General features: G+C 39.9%; 2 protein-coding genes across 3 annotated transcripts in view; both read left to right on the top strand.

Moving 5' to 3' along the window:
* The first annotated feature begins 747 nt into the window (after nt 1–747).
* On the top strand, nt 748–16,901 carry LOC307137690 (leukocyte cell-derived chemotaxin-2). The gene is made up of 6 exons (XM_079835527.1): nt 748–812; nt 922–981; nt 8,228–8,500; nt 8,577–8,667; nt 15,510–15,655; nt 15,871–16,901. Exons 2-6 carry the CDS (start codon nt 939–941, stop codon nt 16,035–16,037), a joined length of 720 nt encoding a protein of 239 aa, XP_079691653.1. The 5' UTR covers nt 748–812; nt 922–938; the 3' UTR covers nt 16,038–16,901.
* A 436-nt stretch (nt 16,902–17,337) lies between these two features.
* sh3pxd2b (SH3 and PX domains 2B) overlaps nt 17,338–19,751 on the top strand; it is an 84,672-nt gene continuing 82,258 nt past the window's right edge. For both annotated transcript variants that reach the window (XM_079834023.1, XM_079834022.1), the window contains exon 1: nt 17,338–17,614. In XM_079834023.1, coding sequence (XP_079690149.1) covers nt 17,543–17,614 — 72 coding nt within the window. In that variant the 5' untranslated portion in view covers nt 17,338–17,542. The remainder of the gene's footprint in view (nt 17,615–19,751) is intronic.

Genomic DNA, 19,751 nt, shown 5'->3' with positions numbered 1-19,751 from the left:
TTTCATTTTTGGATGAACTAACCCTTTAAGTCTTTAAGTATTAAGTATTTGGTTATGTGATGAGATTTGTTTGCGAGGGTTACCGGGGAAACAGCTGCATTTCTGCTGTTCCATCAGCGCCCTCTTCTGTCAAAGAGTAAATGTGCATTTCATTCAGGGCATGTCCTTCAATCGTTCCGCCATGTGCTAGGCTCGTTGGGTTTTGTTTACATCAGTGCGTGTTCCTCTTTGACGTATTGTTCATTTTCAACAGTTGATGGGTAAAGTATTCTTAAAATGCATTCTAAAACTCTGAATAATTCGTAAGAAATAATTATTCACGGTATTTTGAAGTGCCCACGATAACAATATTGTGCATGTTCATAATTGCGTTATATCGTTTTACCGTTTACCGGCACATGTCTAGCTGAGATTGAGCGTTTTCTGGGCCTGTTCATCACGATTAACTTTTATATATCAAAGGCTCAAGGGAAAGTTGATTTCTCAATTCATCACCCCTTTAACTTAAATTAAAATGAAAACAGAAAATAAAAATAGAATATCGAATTCAGAATATTAACAAAATCTATAATTGTATCAATGATTCACTAAAGTAATGTATCACTAAAGAAGACACGGATGTTATGCAATAAGTTAAAATGCCTCCATGTTTCAATTACTTTTCTAAAAGCTGGTCTCTTAAACGAGGCAAAGGAACGTCTTTACAGTCCAATATCAACATTGGCAAAGTGAGGCTCATCATGTGGCATAAGCTCATGTTTGCCTCTGCTGACACAGGGCTCATTCTGTTCTGCTCTGGGTTCTACACTAGGGTAAGCACTATTTTAATTGTAAACTGAATGCAAGTTGGATACAACCTAGGATTTGTATGTTCAATTGTCCATATTTTGTGATGTCATAACTATTTCCTGCTTTTTCCAGACATTTGACCTCAAAAGATGCTGATGAAAATCTCCTTGATTTTTCTTTTCCTGGCATGTTGTAAGTAGACTGACTCTCTAGGCATCTGTAATACATTCTTTCCTCAACTACTGGCACTTTCACCAGATTTCTTTCTGTGAAGGTCATATTAAAATGTGAACATTTTCACCAGAACTTCAAAATTTATATTTTTGCTACTTTACAAATGCCTTGTATGTATAGACTTTATCTCTGAGGAAACAAAGGATGTACGATCACCCTGCTGTTCAATGGTTTGCCATTACTTTGTTTTTAAAACAAACATTATGATGGGGACATTGATATGTACTGCCTGTGAACAATGTACACTGAAGACTTAAAGGAGAGGCAGCACCAAAAATGCACTTTTAGTTCAGATGGTCAGAAGGAGGGTGGAAAATTGCCATGTATCACGATCCTGGTTGCAGCAGAGATGAAACTGTATCTTGTTGCAGCTGTCTTTAGTATTAAACTCAAACTAACAGAAATACTCAGGATTCTCAGAATTCAAAAGGACAGAACAACCAGTAAATAGCAAGAGAATAGACAATGACAGACACTGAACAGGACTAAACACGGGGCTTAAATGCACAGCAAACAAAAGAGGGTGAATTAACTAGACACACCTGAACCAAATTAACTCATCAGTAACCAAGGATACAAACAGGCAAGGGACAGAGGAAGACTGAACTAATGCTGCGTTCCAGGCAGGTTTTTGAGCCCGTAAGTTAATACTTCAATCCACCACTCACAACTTTATAGCGTTCCAGGCAAAGTCACGCCAAACTGCCTGAGCCCAAGGAATTGTGTTGCAGCTAGATGTAAACAAAGCATGGCGGACCGTACAGGGTGTGTGCTCATTTACAATCATTTCTATCGCCAAAGGTGCTTACTCCTTACTTATTTGAGGGAAAAGGAGGACAAAACGGTGCATACAGCAAGAAAAGCTGTTATACCTTTTATTTTACATTATTTGTATATTTGTTTCATAAACACTGCATCCGTAGGGGGCTGCCATTGTTGTTTCGCGGGCTATGTGACGTCAGAGGACTCTGGTCAGGGGCTGGAGCCGTTACTGGACTCTGGCCAGGGGCTGGAGCCGTCACTGGACTCTGGTCAGGGGCTGGAGCCGTTACTGGACTCTGGTCAGGGGCTGGAGCTGTCACTGGACTCTGGTCAGGGGCTGGAGCTGTCACCGGACTCTGGTCAGGGGCTGGAGCTGTCACCGGACTCTGGTCAGGGGCTGGAGCTGTCACCGGACTCTGGTCAGGGGCTGGAGCTGTCACCGGACTCTGGTCAGGGGCTGGAGCTGTCACTGGACTCTGGTCAGGGGCTGGAGCTGTCACTGGACTCTGGTCAGGGGCTGGAGCTGTCACTGGACTCTGGTCAGGGGCTGGAGCCGTGTCTGGACTCTGGTCAGAGGCTGGAGCAGTCACTGGACTCTGGTCAGGGGCTGGAGCCTTCACTGGACTCTGGTCAGGGGCTGGAGCAGTCACTGGACTCTGGTCAGGGGCTGGAGCCGTGTCTGGACTCTGGTCAGGGGCTGGAGCCGTGTCTGGACTCTGGTCAGGGGCTGGAGCTGTCACTGGACTCTGGTCAGGGGCTGGAGCTGTCACTGGACTCTGGTCAGGGGCTGGAGCCGTCACTGGACTCTGGTCAGGGGCTGGAGCCGTCACTGGACTCTGGTCAGGGGCTGGAGCCGTCACTGGACTCTGGTCAGGGGCTGGAGCCATCACTGGAATCCGGTCAGGGGCTGGAGCCGTGCCTGGACTCCGGTCAGGGGCTGGAGCCGTGCCTGGACTCCGGTCAGGGGCTGGAGCCGTCACTGGACTCTGGTCAGGGGCTGGAGCCGTCACTGGACTCTGGTCAGGGGCTGGAGCTGTCACTGGACTCCGGTGAGGGGCTGGAGCCGTGTCTGGACTCCGGTCAGGGGCTGGAGCCGTGCCTGGAATCCGGTCAGGGGCTGGAGCCGTGCCTGGACTCCGGTCAGGGGCTGGAGCCGTGCCTGGACTCCGGTCAGGGGCTGGAGCCGTGCCTGGACTCTGGTCAGGGGCTGGAGCCGTGTCTGGACTCCGGTCAGGGGCTTGAGCCGTGCCTGGACTCTGGTCAGGGGTTGGCGCCGTGTCTGGACTCTGTTCAGGGGCTGGAGCTGTGTGTGGACTCTGTTCAGGGGCTGGAGCCGTGTGTGGACTCTGTTCAGGGGCTGGAGCCGTCACTGGACTCTGGTCAGGGGCTGGAGCCGTCACTGGACTCTGGTCAGGGGCTGGAGCAGTCACTGGACTCTGGTCAGGGGCTGGAGCCTTCACTGGACTCTGGTCAGGGGCTGGAGCAGTCACTGAACTCTGGTCAGGGGCTGGAGCCTTCACTGGACTCTGGTCAGGGGCTGGAGCAGTCACTGAACTCTAGTCAGTGGTCAATATTACTTACTGCAATGGACACTGGAGCGGGCTCAGGAGCAGTGGGAGTGGGACCACAACGACTCCACAAACTCGGTGAAACTCCCCCGAGGACCCACAACAGATAGGCGTGCCTTCATTTCCACGTTCAAGCCGGTCAGGTAGAAAGTACACAGCAATTGGTCTGGGAAGTTAGTGAGGCACGCCAGCTGTTGAAACCTCCGGGTGTGGGCCTGCAACTGCTGTTCCTGGTCCATACACAGCAACCAGACTGCTGGTAGATCCATTTTAATTGGTCTGTCAATCTGCCACAATCCTGGTTGCAGCAGAGATGACACTGGATCTTGTTGCAGCAACAAACTCAAACCAACAGAAATACCCAGGATTCTCAGAAATCAAAAACAAGGACAGAACAACCAGTAAATAGCAGCAGAATAGACAATGACAGACACTGAGCAGGACTAAACACGGGGCTTAAACACACAGCAAACAAAAGAGGGTCAATTAACCAGACACACCTGAACCGAATTAACTCAATCAGTTACCAAGGATACAAACAGGCAAGGGACAGAGGAAGACTGAACTAATTATGCTGCTGAAATTATAATTCCCATTTCTGAAGTCGTGATTACAAGCTTGTTGCATTCAAGTGCTTTGCTGTTGGAATGAACAGGAATGATGGACACCAGGTTTATTCTGCCCTATGTATTGGGGAAATCTTATCAAAACCAACATTAGGGTGAATTCAGGGTGATTGGGACACTTTTTTCAAGTCATATCAGTGGCAAAAAGTGTCCCAATCACCTTGAATTCACCCCTATATGTAGTGTCACATGCACTGACAACCATAAACATTTATGATGCTATCCAGATGTAATTTCAGTCACATGCATTCAATATACAGTACGCTTCAAATGATTACTTGTATATGTAAATATACGCTACATTAATGACAAGACAAGACGATCTAGCTGTTTTGGTTAAAAAACTAATACCTGTCACAGCAGTTCTCCCCACCACAATGTTTAAAGTTTATAGCACGCCAATCTCAGGAATTTCGGTATCAAAATTATTTCCCTGTGGTAAACACGACATCAGAGGGCATTCATGTGCAATTTTTACCTAGGAAACTCGTATTTACAATAATTCAGAGACCGCGTGAAGGCAGCATTAACACACAGACAGCAAAACACATGAACTCATGAGACCATAGTTTCAAATAAAAATTGTTTAATAATGTTTTAATAATTTTAAAAGTGAACATCAGGAGAAAACGATAACAATAAAAAGTATGACATTCCTCTAAAATGTAATCAATCATTTCCATTACAAATTTTGTGTTAACATTGCAGTGGAAATTGTCATCAAGCTGTTTCAGAAAACTTAGAGAATTAATCTACTGTATGTTGCATGTGTTGTATGTCCATTTTAAATATTAAACTACACTCTAATAAAAGTTCAAAAAAAGTAATTGTAAGTAATTTTCCATACAGATTTTTCACAGGTATTTTGAATTACACATTGCATTGTGATTTGTTTTACAGATAATGTCCTAGCAGAGAATTGCCAGTACCTTGTCTGTTGTTGTTTTTTTACTCTAACAGTGTAGTAAGAGTGCGAAAAGTGTGTTTAAAAAGATCCCACACTGACAAAATTGCCCATAATTCAAGAAACACAATTTTATGAAACTGAAATCATCTTCAGAGTCCTAAATGACTGAAAAGAGGACAGTTTTTTTCAAATAGCATAGCAGACCATTGATATAAATGTGATATAAATGCTTCCTTCTTGGAAGTGAACACTTTTTATTTGTATCAAATCAAGCTAAAGATTGACTGAGGAATTAATGCAGCAATAACACTTTGATTAATGAGATCGTTCCACTTACTGACTTCCATAATTATATACATGCTGTTGAACAAGACCAAGAATAGACGTGTGTTTTGGATCATTAGACAACAGATTATAGCAATTTGTCATTAACATTTTTGAAATTCGAACCTCTTGCAAAGAACATTTTTATGAATGATTGCAGAAATAAATTCTAAGCAAGGTCGCTTCAGTAAACGGTGCAAGGTAGCTAAACTAAACATTTCGTACTTGACAGCTGTTTTAGGATAGAAATGTTAAACAACCGACAAAAATAATCAGGCAAACTAATAACATTTTGTCTCATTTCGCCATTTTGAATTTAAAAAAGGACAGTAATGAAGCCTATTTCATCAGATTAGGCACACAATAATGAATGTGTTATTGTGAATGAATTTCATAAACTTATTAGTAGTCTTCAATTAATTAACTTGTCTAAGAAAATGCTTAGTAAAATATAGGCTAAAATTCAGTTGACCCTTTGTTTACTGTCTTCACTGACAGACGAAAATTAAAAGACTATCAGTCAAAGCTCGGGTTTAGGAGGGGAAGAGACAGAGCAAGAGAAGGAGACTGAGAGAAAAAAGAGTGAAAGAGTGATAGAAATGAAAAGAGAGCAGGTATGGAAAATTATCTACTGCCCACTAATATGGTTTTGAAAGCTATTTATTATGTATTTAGTTGGCCTTCAAACATCTTAAAATGCAAAATTTTCTCGGGGAGCATGACCCCCAACCGCCCTAAATAGATCAAATTTGGGACCTCACTGATTTAAAAACTATGTCTAGGGCCCTGGTTGCTCCATGTTTGATATAAGTGATACCAAATGACACTAGTTATTGTGTTTCTTGTATTCAAGTAGCGCATTAGAGTGAGTATGCAGAAACACCAATGAGTTTTGAGAGTTGTTGTTCCTCATACAATGCTTATAAAACATTGTTCCATGTTTTAATGTGGACCAAAATGGACTGAGACAGCATGAGTATTATGCAGATTTCTCTTGAAATGTTAGAAAATTGCTCTCTCAGAGGCACTAATACAAAACAAAACCTATTTCTGAAACACTGCCAGAACACAGTGTGGCTTTGAATGCCAAGCTTACAGACTGCCAATTTATTCATTTCAGGCCTGAGGAAATACATTAACGACTAACCTGTCAAAAGACAATAAATCTTCAACCCACATTCTATCTCTGTATTTTTATATTGTGCATAAGTATTGCATTTTACAGAAATATTGTTTAAAATTTAAACATCTGATTTACATTATAATATGGACAGTAACAATACTGAATTCTGGCTGGTCAGTACAGAGCTGTGCCACGATACACAACATAGGGTGAAGCAGTGGGGTTGTACTGTACAGTAAAATCCCATTCTTTTTTTCCATAGATATACAGATTTTTAATAATAATGTATAAACCTTTCAAGAGCTCAGAGGTTACTTCTCAAAAATCAGTCCACAAAAAAAAACTGCAGATTTAGCTGCAGATTTTGTACAACACCTACAATCCTGAAGACAGTGCCACCAGTCATAGAAGTCACTGTTACCATGGAAACAAAAACTACAGCAAAAGAGTTCAGCAGTGATTGCCCACTTCCATTAACCATTGCAACAGAAAATAGCATCAACTCCATGACACAGAGTTGAAGTTCTATGCCATTGGCGTGACTCGAGTCTAAAGCACATGTATCAAACATGCCAGTCTCATTGGCAGATGACAGTACATGATGTCACAGACCGCAGTGCCCGTGAGTATAAAAGGGCACCTGTAATACATGTCATCAGATTTTTTTCTCTTTAGGAGCCACTTTTTTGTATGTGCATGTTAGATGAAAGATGGGTATGCTCATTGTGTTGCATTCATGGCAATTCTGTCCTTGCTTCATTCTCTCCTGGAGGGATGAGATTTGTGTGAGGAAATCTTGAGTAAATGCGAAGCACTCATGGCAATGAATTCATGATAAGAGGCTCTGCTATTGCTTTATTCTCTCTAAGGGATAAGAATCTAGGGTCAGTTGTTCAAAAGTAATCTGATTAGATTTTGCCTATTATCTATGTCTCAACATCTAGCTACTGGGGTGCCTCAGGGCTCAGTGCTTGGACCTCTTCTCTTCTCCATCTACAAGTCATCTCTATGATCTGTCATTCAGAAACATGTTTTCCTGTCACTGTTCTGCTGATGACACACATCTCTACCTCTCATTTAAGTCAAATGATCCGACGGTAGCTGATCGCAACACAGTCTGCCTGACAGACATTTGTTGCTGAATGAAGGACCATCACCTTCAATTTGCAAAGACAGAACTGTGATTTCGGCCAACAATGTGTCACAAGTTCTCTATTCAGCTAGGTTTGTCGACCATAACTCCATCCAGGACAGCCAGGAACCTCCTCCAGAATTGCCTTATACAACATCAGAAAGATCAAGCCCTTCCTATTGGAGCATGCTACACAACACCTTGTTCAAACTCTTGTTCTATCCAGACTGGACTGTTGTAATCCAAGAGCGCACACGTCACACCTCTCTTCGTCGATTTGCACTGGTCCAAATACAAGGCATTGATGTTGGCCTACAGAACAACCACTGGATCTGCACCCCTATACGTAAACTCACTTCTTCAGACTTATGTGCCTTCCAGGAACTTGTGTTCTGCAAATGAACGGTGCCTTGTGGTGACCTCCCACAGTGTCACAAAAGAATGGACAAATGGACACATCTTTTTTTGCCAAAACTTGACCCATTAATACTAACACTATTCTATTAAATTTCTATTTATTTATTTATTTTTATTTATAAAAAAAACACCTTGTTACATGTACTGTACATAAACTATGTTTAAAAATACAATTAATGTTGTGTTCTTGATAGTTTTATTAAGTCATAATCCATTTATAAAAGCAATAAGATAACATTCTATAGTTTGCCTATAGTGTAAAATCTGGTAGTGACTATATTTACAATATAACAGCTTAAAATTTAAACACTGTTAAACCATATGTCAATATATTGCTTCTTACAGGGTTTCTCATGGGTATTTCCCTTGAAAATGATAAGAAAGCAACAGAAAGGAAAGTTCACGGGGAGGAAATGAAAATCACCCAACCTGATAAGAAACTGACCATGATTGGAAGAGGCAGAGAGGTCTTAACCCGGATGAGAGGGACCAAGCCAAGAAATGACATGGACTGCACCAGCATTGGAGGCATCTGTCAACATAATACCTACATTTGTCAGGGCAGATACCTAAAGGATAAATGTAGGGGAGAGATATCACGCCAGTGTTGTACACCAGGTCTGATCTTCCACTATTTGACTAGATTCTAGATTTGACTAGATGTTTATTGGTAACTTCTTTGTCCCTTTTGTAGTTGCAGTGTGGAGTACTCTGTGTGCTGGCAGTCATCACAACAGAGTGCGAGCTTGTGACAGCTATGGTTGTGGTGGCTTTAATTCCAGAAGGTATTTCAGAAACAACATTCCTCCTGAAACATCATCCATCATATCCAAACACCTGAAATGTTATAAAGCATATTTTGGGTGATAATAACTGGTGACTTTTATTATTATAGCACCTATAGAGGTTAAATGTGAACTTTTATTCGAACAGATGAAAGGATAGAGTTTAATGAATTTGCTTGGTAAAATAATATTTTAATGAATATAGTAGTAATGTATATTTGTATTACATAGTATTCATCGTATATTAAAAAAAAACACAAATATCATGGAAAGATGCGCCCATGGGTAGCACACTTAGAAGAGGCTATACACACTCTTGGTGGAGTCGGCCTTAACTCCCAGAGGCAAACAAAACTTTTGAGCTTCATTGTCTCGGGCAGTGCTTCTCAAATCTGTCCTGTGCAAAATGTGCAATGGTTGGGGGTCCCCATGGCAGGTTTAAAAAGCACTGATCTAGGGCAATCATATGATCCCTTGAAATATACAATGCTTTGAGGCTGCAACCACAAAAGCCCCAATAGAGGAAGCCTCTTTTGCTCCTGTGACAGGAAAAAGTGGAGGGAAGAAGGCTCGAACCAACTCCGCTTGACCAACTGAGCGGTACATGAGGGTGACATCAGAAAATAATCCAGTCTACAGTGAAATAATACTTTGAGCTTCCCAAATGCAAAGTCAAAGTAAGCTGAGGCATAAAGGGGGCTGTAAATCCCCTATTCTCCATAACAGAACCACCTCAAGGGTCAGAAGCTCCTCAAATACTGACTCCTACAGACAGATCCCAGGGAGGAACTCTAATTGCACAGATAGGCCTCAGACATCTGTCTCCATATAACAAGCCAGATACTAGAGAGTGTCTCCCTAATGAAATGTCATAAAACGGCACACCGGAAGCAACTCTTGACGGAACTCAGAGGACTGGATTCAAATTACGCTGTTCACACCACAATGCAAAGAGTCACCACTTTGAGTGTACAATTTCATTGAGAAAGGAGTTCTAGCATTCAGGATGTTCTTGACAACCTCAGTAAAGAGACCTTAACCTTGGAATGGGTCCTGCTTAAGGACAATAATTCACATCTTCCATATCTAAGGAGAGGGTACCATATTGAATCCTTTATGTGAGATGATCCTGAATGGAATCTCACAAGGCAAGCCTCCCAGGAGGGATATTCGGTCCAAGCACCAAATTTATGCTGGTCAAAACAGAGCTACGAGCAAGGGGTGTACCTTGTCAAGCCATACTCTTGCCAGAGCTCTGGGAGCAGCGCAATTGGGGAAAGCATACAGATGAGCCCTCAGCTATGCCTGTGCCATCACATCCATCCCCAAGGGAGTGAAAAATAACCAGAGGGGACAGTGGGTTGTCTCAACTGAGGCAAACAGATCCACTTCCGGTCTGTCGGTAAATCCTCTCCACCACATGTGGGTGGAATCTCCATTATCCGGGCCTCAGCCCCTGCCTCAACTGGAAGTCTGATCTCACATTCAGATATCCCAGGATATATTCAATTCAATTCAACACTTTATTTGTCCCCAAGGGGCAATTAACAAGGCCACACAATCACTATGCATAAAAGAATCATACAATAAACAAATAACACAATGTGCACAAGTGCAAATATATCAAAACAAGTCCAACCATATATAAAAAAGGAATACATATGTTAATATATATATGTATATATGTGCAGTTAAAAAATCACTGCATGGTGAACTTGATGGTGCTTAGAGATGTCTGTAAATTTAAAAGCTGCACCGATTTTGGAACAAAGGTTGCCCTCCTTTGTATCCTACAGCCCGGACAACAAAGATGTCGCCCCGGGGGGAGCCACTCAAAAACAAGAATCCTGCCAGACAACCTCAGTGTTTGCTGATCACTTATGATGGAAAGAGTCCTAATAGGAAGTCCGATAATTTTTAATTAACAGTGCGCTCCAAGCGATTTCTGTTTTGAAGGCTGATGGAGTGAAACCAGCAGACGATAGAAAATGTAATGGCACTGTCGATGTAGGAATAGTAGAACATAGTAAGGATGTTCTTACTAACCCCAAAGGAATTGAGCTTCCTTAAGAGATGCTGCCGCTGATGGAATTTTCTCTTCTGTGTTAGAGGATCTCTTCTGTGTTAGAGGTGAATTTCAGCATATTATAAAAAATTGTGCCCAGGTACTTGTACTCTTCGACAATCTCTATGGGCTTTCCGTAAATCACAGTGGTGACTGCCATAATCATCTTCCTCTGCTTGTTGGAAAAGGTTGATATGGATTTTGAGAGTAGTCTGCCCTGAGCCCAAAGCAAGGTATGTTGTGCCTACCTGAACAGTGGCCTCAAATGCAACCTGTCTTGGCTATTTATATATGACACCACCAACATATTGTCCAACTGGACAAGCACGTGTTGGGAAAGAAAGGGAAGAAGTTCTGCCATCATCTCCAGGCAATTTATGTGCCAAGTGAGGTGACAGGTCTTTCAGAGTCAGGTCTTCCAATTATTCATTCTTTTTTTTTATTGTGATGATGATTTTACTCAATATACATCTCCATGGGCCTAATGGGATTACCTGGGACTCTGATGCCATAAGACCTAGAAGCCTTTGAAATAGGGTGAGTGGAATATTCTGGCATTGCCTGAAGTTGCCGATACAGACATGGATCGACTCCACACGAGCAGGAGAATAAGTTTCCTGCACCGTAGAGTGCTGCCTGAATACTACTGCACTCCTAGAAAAGTTGTCCTCTGTCTCGGAGGAAACACATTTTTCTTGAGATTCAATCTGAGACCTAGACATGAGGACTTCCACGTCAATGGATGGTGCAGCCGGCTCACACACCTGGTCAGACACAGATTGCTCAGGCACCGGAGAGGTGTTCTGCTCAATTGCTCATCTTTGCGCTGGCTAAAACATTGCATCGGTGGTGGGCTTGTTGTCTGCGGTGCACTTGTGCTGTTGTTCCTCGCAGTGGGGTGGTGTCTGGCTGAGCACTGAGTTGGGAGTGGGACTGGCGTTGTTGTCAGTTGGTCCAACGGTCAGCGATGAACCACAGGATGCCAGCACCCTTTCCACATAAACCATGAAGCTCCCTGCTCAAGGCACAATAAATGAAATGAGGGAGACTCCATGGTAGGAAAAAATTCAAAAATTCTACTAATATGGCAGGGGTGGGGGTGGAGGGGGTCTATCTAAATAGACCTAAATATATCAACATGTAAACCACTTTGGGTCTGGTATTCTGACACAACTCTGCTCGTTAAGAACACCCACAACAAGGAAAATGATGTCAATCCAAACATTCTTTAATAAATCCACAAGTAAATCCAAATACAGAGAGATCAGCAAAGACAACAAGACGTAGACATAAACAATCCCCGACAAACTAAAGGAGGACAAGAATGAACTTAAATACAACAAGGATAATTAATCACACATTGCTGAACTGAATAATGAACTAAATCAGTGACTATGATGACAAACAAACAAGGCAGGGAAAAATGGAGCAAACAAAAACAAAGTCCAAACTGAGGCGATATGTGACACAACCATACTCACCATAGAATGGCCAATAGAACGAGCTGTTGACTTGGTGGCACAGAGGGACAAATTTTACTGCTCCAGGATTTAATCCCATGCTCTTATCTATATCATTAAAAATATCTGTTTAAATCTGCTTGCAGAACCGTATGATGTGCAATGAATTATACACAGTCTGGAGAGTAGATATGTCCCTCTCCAGGATGATGCAGAAGAAGGCGAGAGATTGATATCACTGCATATCTATACTCTGCCAACCGGTGATAGATGAGGAATTACCTATCACAGGGTTCGTAACACAAGCAGAATACAACTGCTTTCAGGACCTCTTCAACTCATTGTGGAAATCCCGAAAAAATAGAAGCTGTATGATTCAACCCATAATAGACTGGGTGTGTGTTTCTTGTCACTGTGTGTGGAAACATCACCATATTCGACATCCAACTCCTCTGAGTGAGATGCAGCCAGTAACATGTCCTTATTTGGTTGTCGAGGCCAACCAAAGTGGAGCCGGGAAGACGAAGGACCATGGTGGAGCCAAGAGGACGGAGGACCACAGTGAAGTCGAGGGATCAGAAAGCTAAAGCAGAGCCAAAACCTTGACTGGGCCGGCAAGAAAGGCTAAAACCAAGGAGTCCACCAGCGAAGGATGAAGCGCTAGAGTCCTGGTTGAAACGACGAATAAAGCTGGACAGGACTGATGGCAGGGACGTCTCTAGACTCTTTTTCTGAGGCATAAGCCCCAGTAAGATATTACTGATAATAAATCCTTATGTCTAAATGGGACATATGTAGAATCATTCTCTCTGATAATATTTCAGCAATCAGTTTGAGTGTTTTAGAAACAGAATTAGCAATGCCAGATCAATCAGTCAAACGTGTTTGCAAAACTATCTGAAATTCTTTGTGATTCAGTTTGATCACGCACTGTTTGCAGTAGCTTCTCACACCAAAATAGTAATGGGATACTTTATAAGACAGAAAACAAAAATACCTCTTCTATCATTTGTCAGTGACGAAGAGAAAATGTGACATTTCACACTTCATTGTGACGCGTCATTTAACAAAAAGAAAAAAAAAATCTGTTTGCTTCAATAATGAACCACTGTGACATCAAAGTGCTTGAAATTGAAGAACCCCTAAAACACTATTTTATTCAGCAAATTCCTCAAGTGGCGATCTTCTGCTAAAAGTTATAGTCCCTGACATAACAGAACATGGTGTGCAACAAAAACACCTCGGTGCGGCATGATGATATGACAAGTGTTTTGTATCATAGCTGTTATGTTGTGGATTTTAATGTGGCCAATCACACTAAAATCCAGAGGTGGACAAAGTACACAACTCCATGTTAAAGTTAAAGTAAAAGTACTATTGGTTAAATATTACTCCATTACAAGTGAAAGCGGTAAAGATAGATTTTTACTTAAGTAAAAGTACAGAAGTACTAAGTATGAAAAGTAAAAGTAAATGCATTATTTTATTATTGTTGCATTGTTGTATGAATGCACGCTGTTCCATCATGGTGGTTTAAGCCAGTCCTGCTCCATCTGACATGCTAGCATACCTTGAACTCATTTAAATACTTGATTAAAAGTTACAAAGCTCTTATCGAAGTCAAAATCATACTAGAAAAGAAAGGTTTCTACATTGTGTTTATTTGATAGGATTATGTAAAAAACATTTCTGAAAGGACTTCAGTTAACATTATTAGCCCAACTACGTTTTTGCATGCTAACTAACATCATTGTCGAACGTTACCTATGCGTTAGCGCTGTATCCACAAGGCTATGGCAACTTTGCGGGTAAAACTATAAAAATCATTTGACCAACCATACTTCATTCCAGTGTTAATTTTGACAGCAACTTTTTTTTAGTTTTATTCATAGTCTTTTGACTATAACATTTTTGGCATCTGAATTGTTTCAGTTTTAGTCTAGTTTTAATTGACTAAGATTTGAGTAGATTCAACAGACTAAAATTCAGTACTTGTGGTCTGGTGTCTGAGAGGCAGCTTTCTGTGTGCACTTTCGTGTCGTCGCACTTTTTTAAACTTATCCATGTCTGCTCTTCTGAATTTTAACTTTTAAGTATGACCATGGTTGCTCGCACTGCATCTGAGAGCTGCTGCCTTCTATTTTGCCATCAATTGATTAGTGTTCAAAAAATACTTGGAAATCATTGAATTTCATGTGATCCTACAAGAGCGATTACTGATAGGCTGTGTGCAAAAAAACAAAAAAACAATCACGTTTTAAAGAAGAAAACAAATCAACCACTGTCTTTCAAAGCGGCTACAACTTTCTAAGTAAAAGTCATAAGTTTCCTGAAAAAATACTACTCAAGAAAAGTACAGATACTCAAAAAGTGTACTTAAGTACAGTACTCAAGTAAATGTACTTAGTTACTGTCCACCTCTGCTAAAATCTGCTCGGTTGACCAATCAGAAGCCAGGGATGAACTTACAAACTTTGATACATTAAACCGTTTTCTGTTTGTTTAAAACCCCTTAACTGCCGCCCCCCTTTTTGAGAATAGATGTGAAAATGCACTATCCAAACTTAAACGGCTGTAATGCAAGAATGCTTTGGAATATAGACCAAGGTTTGGTCTTGTTTTAAAGAAGACACTCAGCAGATTATTGCCTTCCAAAAATTAAAGTATGAAGAATTTATGGAAATTGAAATTTACTGTAAATCAAATGTACTATATCTTAAATATATATCTTTTTTTTTTTAATTACTCTAAAATGACTATAAAATCAAAGCCACATGTCTAACCAAGTTATGTTCCAAATTTGAAGTTGATATCGCAAAAGTTCCCATGAGATTTTTTTTAGGCGCTGTACCAAAAATAGCCACCGGGTGTCATCCACATTCCATTCCATTAATACATTTCTGTCCAAATATCCAATCTAAGTCCAAATATCTATCACAAAAAGTCGCCAAGTATAGAACCTTGAGACCTCCGAGGATATGTGTCTTGATTATAAAGTAGTTAAAATACATTTTGTAATATGAAACCTTACACCGCGTGCTAGAGGAGGAGCCCGCTAAAATAATTTAAAATACTGTTTACATGCACAACATCTGATTTCAAAACGGTTTCCACAGGATGAATTTTGAGTTCGTAAGTGTTCGGTTGATACCTAATTTATGATGTTTGTAGGATGTTATGATGTTTGATTTATGAAAAATGAGTGCCAAGCATTCCTCTATCGGGACGGTGAGAGTTAAGGGGCATTTTCCAGAACAGTATCTACAACTTTTGCTTCATTGTTGCTTTTTAAGACATGTTTTATCTTGTATCTTCAGTGATGGGAGTATCCACAAGGGAATTGATATTGTCTGCAGTGATTTTGGGATCATCAATGCTCCTTTTTCTGGAAACCTTAGTGGTCCTGTTGGGAGAGCAGTGAGAGACTCTGTTCAATATGATGGTGTCAAACTCTATAACAAAGGTATATGATATATATGACTTCCATGAAAAATACAATCCTTGCCACTAGAATATAAAATAACTCATCTGTCTAGGAGCATATGTCGTGACATTGCATTTATAAGGACTTTGCACGTGCATTTTAAACTAGACTTTGTTTTGCCTCTGACTACTAGACATACTTTTTCATCGATTCCTGTTGGTATAAATGCTGACCAATGCCTGTCTTTTCCTCAGAGCACTGTGTGAAGATCTTCAACATCCGTCCATATGGCTACTTTGGCTCTGTTGTTCAGGGAAAGGCCATGGGTTACTTGTTACCACAACAGGAGAATCTCTCTGGCATCACCTCACACCTGGAACTGCAGATGTGTGACGGCTCCAATCCCTCGCCCTTCATATGAGACACGTTTATGGGAGATTAAATCAGTGAACCCAAATGCTTTCATTAGGAATTATAGTGCATGGCTTTAAAACTTCATTTAAATAACATGACTGTTTTTTACAAGCAATACAATAATACAGCATGTATTTCATAAAGTATATACTGTTTTTCATGACAATAAGGTACCACAAGATGGCAGCACAAATCAACAGAATAATAGGGAAATAACAAATATTTATTATTATTATTATGAATTTCTTATTGTTATTATTAGCCTTTTCTAATCTTTTTTTTTCATATTTCCTCCACACCTTCTCACACACTTACTCATTCCCTTGATTTACATTTGAATGAAGTGAAATATATAAATAAAATTGGACTATTAACAGCAAATAGATTTGTGATCAAATGATTTACTAGTAGTATTTAATGAGAACATAGATGTTTTATCATCCATGTTTTCAAATACATGTTATTTCATTTTTCCAAATTGTATTCTGGCAACTTTATAGCATCCCACCCATATCCCATTTACATTACCTCTGGCATCAATCTTTTATTTAATTTATTTTTATTTTTATTACCAAAAAAATTGATGACTAACGTTTTCCTTGAGTAGAAAAAGATGTGCCCTCTCTCTCTCTCTCTCTCTCTCTCTCTCTCTCTCTCTCTCTCTCTCTCTCTCTCTCTCTCTCTCTCTCTCTCTCTCTCTCTCTCTCTCTCTCTCTCTCTCTCTCTCCAATGTGTGTCGCATTGCTTACTAATTTGTTGTGCAGATAAATATATTCACACGTTGTTATGGTAACTATTTTGCAGGCATCCCAAGAAACAAAATACATGCATGATGCTTCGTAATCGATTGAGAATAAACAATATGAAGGTGGAAAAAAACATTGTGGCAGGCCTCACGTTTAGTATTCCTGCTGTTCCTCAGTTCATGTTCACTGCAAAAAAAAGTTATTGCAAAAATTTGCCGTGAGCTATATACTCAAAGGGTAAAAATACATTTGTGTCAAATAATATTGCGCTTTCCCTTTAAGTGGTCCCACTGGGTTGGTCTAAGATGAAAACGAAATGACGACTCATACTACGGCGAAGGATTAATTCATGAATATTAATGTTGTCGTACTGGCGTTCTCAGCAGTTCTAGCCTAATTAATATTTATAAGACAGTACCTCACCATATTTGGAATAAATTATTCTGCAGCTGGCGAATGTTCAGCCAATCAGGTAGGGTTGTCGCGCGAACGTCGCGGTACGTATTTAATATTCATGAGCCGGGGGATCTCATAGTAGGATGTGTGTCTACGGTGGACTTTAATTAAATTAGAGTCGGTGAGCTGGGATAGGCTGGGAGTTCACTCGGTCCAGACTGCAGGAAATCCGACGTGGACTGTAAACCCGCAGAAACGGACAGACAAAACAAGCGAATGACAATAAATCCACGCGGAAAACTTTCTGAGATTTTCTGCCGTGGGTCTGAACGTTATTGTGTATCTGTTTTTCCTCTGAGAGAGTTACAACATGCCACGGCGGACTGTACAAGAAGTAACTGTTCAAGACGTGCAAAAGAGAAGAAACCCCAACAAACACTATGTAAGTCGACACCGATTGACATCTCTAACGTTTTTTAACGAACTTTTCGTGATGTTCTTTCTCCTGATCAAAGTGTTTAGGGATGTATTTTGAGATTGTCTGAACAAAGAGGCTGGAGATGATCCGGAGGATCAAGTTACACATCAGCAGCACAACACGCGCAAAGAGTTGCTATTTTACATCTATCTCGTTATTTCTCTGGAACTGTTGGAAAGTTTTAAACTCTTCAAGTGTTTGGGAAAGTCTCCTGACAGATGTGGGTTAGAAGGCATCAATACCGCAGTAAAAGAGCCAATCCAGATGTTTTCACATCTGCATAAATGTAACAAAGACACTTATGAGTCTATTAGCTTAGACTGTATCTGTGTATCTGTTCTTCATAGAGATGTTAAGTTTGTATATATATATATATACATATATATATATATATATATATATATATATATATATATATATATATATATATATATATATATATATATATATATATATATATATATATATACATCTATATGAACAGATACATATGTAGTATGTCCTATATGAACATATATGTAGGAGAAAAGTGATTTTTGTAAGTTTTGCGAGTGGTTTCCAGCCATAACTTGTGTGCTAACTTATTTTATAGTACTTTGCTGAGCTGTTGTGATACCTCCATGTTTGTCCCGTTCACCACACCCTTAAAGTTCTGAACACCCCCTGAACAACCCCACTCCACAGCAGCACGAGCTTATTCTCTACTAGCCGTGGATCTGCTATTGAATGCTGGTTTGGCAGCCATAGGTTCGGATTTTCCAGTCCAACTAAGCCAAAGTTTTGTGTGTTTTAATTCATCTTTTGCAGATAAGAATAATAACAGCTGTTAGGATGCTTTGCAAAAATCTGGTGCGTACATATGAACATAATTCAGGAATATAAATAGAATTATAATTAGGGATGCATTTTGCATTTCTGGCCTGATATTGTTTTGTTATATTGTTGTATTATACCAGTAATTGTATTTTTGGCCTGGTTCCACGGACAAGGCTTAGATTAAGCCAGGATTAGGCTTTAGTTCAATTTCAGCATCTTAGAGAAAACATGAATGATGTGCACCTTGAGACAAAACAATGGCACTGACATATTTTAAGATGTATGTTGCTTTCAGTTAAAACAGCTCAAACATGCATTTAGTCTGGGACTAGTTTAAACCTTGTCTGTGAAACCGGAGGTTTGTGTTTTAACTCTTAGATGACAAAATAAAACTAATTTGACACACAATAAGTATCATCTAGCTAACTTACATGCATTATGTATGCAATCTGAACAACTCTGTTAGCTCTATGGCTCAGGGTTGTTATTTTTCCCAGATTTAGACCCTCTTTTTCGGGGTGAATTTCACTAACCCTGTCAATTACATGCCATATTCATGTCATATTTCACTCCAAAATCATAAGAAAGAAATAATGTAGCAACAATAAAACCTCTATCAATATTTGAATTGTAAAGTATTTATACATTATGTTTTTTTGTGTTGTATTTCATTTATTTTATGCTAAAAACATATGAAACATTGCATTACAATAATTTGTTTCTGATATTACAGTAAAATGACTTTTGACAATAATGAGTTGCTAATTAGAAGAATCCTATATGGTGAATTTTAAGAATATATGTTATTTTTAATGTGATATTTGACCTGTACATGTTTTTAACGTAGATACTTAATGTAGAAAAACAGCTAGTAAAACTGTTGGCATGCCATTTATGAACATTAGACCTAAAATTCCACCATAATACTCTGTAACGCATGTTTTAATATATCGTAAGGAAAACTTATTTCACCATCTACTGTCAAAAAATAAATCCTATCCTAAATAAAACGAATCAAGAATTGAAGAAATGGGTCTATCAAAAGCAGAGGCTCCTGGCAAATCACACCAAATTATTTTTATCCATAGTGAATTACAGTATATTTTAAAGGGCTAGTTCACCCAAAAACAAAAAGTATCCCATGATTTACTCACCCTTAAGGCATCCTAGGTGTATATGACTTTCTTCTTTCAGCCGAACACAATCAGAGTTATATTAAAAATATCCTGGCTCTTCTAAGCTTTATAATGGCATTGAATGGGGGTCGAGATTTTGAAGCCCCCAA

The sequence above is a fragment of the Gobio gobio genome, assembly GCF_949357685.1.
Source record: "Gobio gobio genome assembly, chromosome: 14".
Lineage (NCBI taxonomy): Eukaryota > Metazoa > Chordata > Actinopteri > Cypriniformes > Gobionidae > Gobio > Gobio gobio.
This window is presented reverse-complemented; position numbering and strand designations above follow the sequence as displayed.

Excerpts from the sequence above, each read along its gene's own strand:
- LOC307137690 (XM_079835527.1), top strand. The coding sequence starts at position 939 with ATGCTGATGAAAATCTCCTTGATTTTTCTTTTCCTGGCATGTT. Across the intron at positions 982-8,227 it reads TTTTCTTTTCCTGGCATGTT|GGTTTCTCATGGGTATTTCC; the intron begins GTAAGTAGACTG and ends TGCTTCTTACAG. Across the intron at positions 15,656-15,870 it reads TGTCAAACTCTATAACAAAG|AGCACTGTGTGAAGATCTTC; the intron begins GTATATGATATA and ends TCTTTTCCTCAG.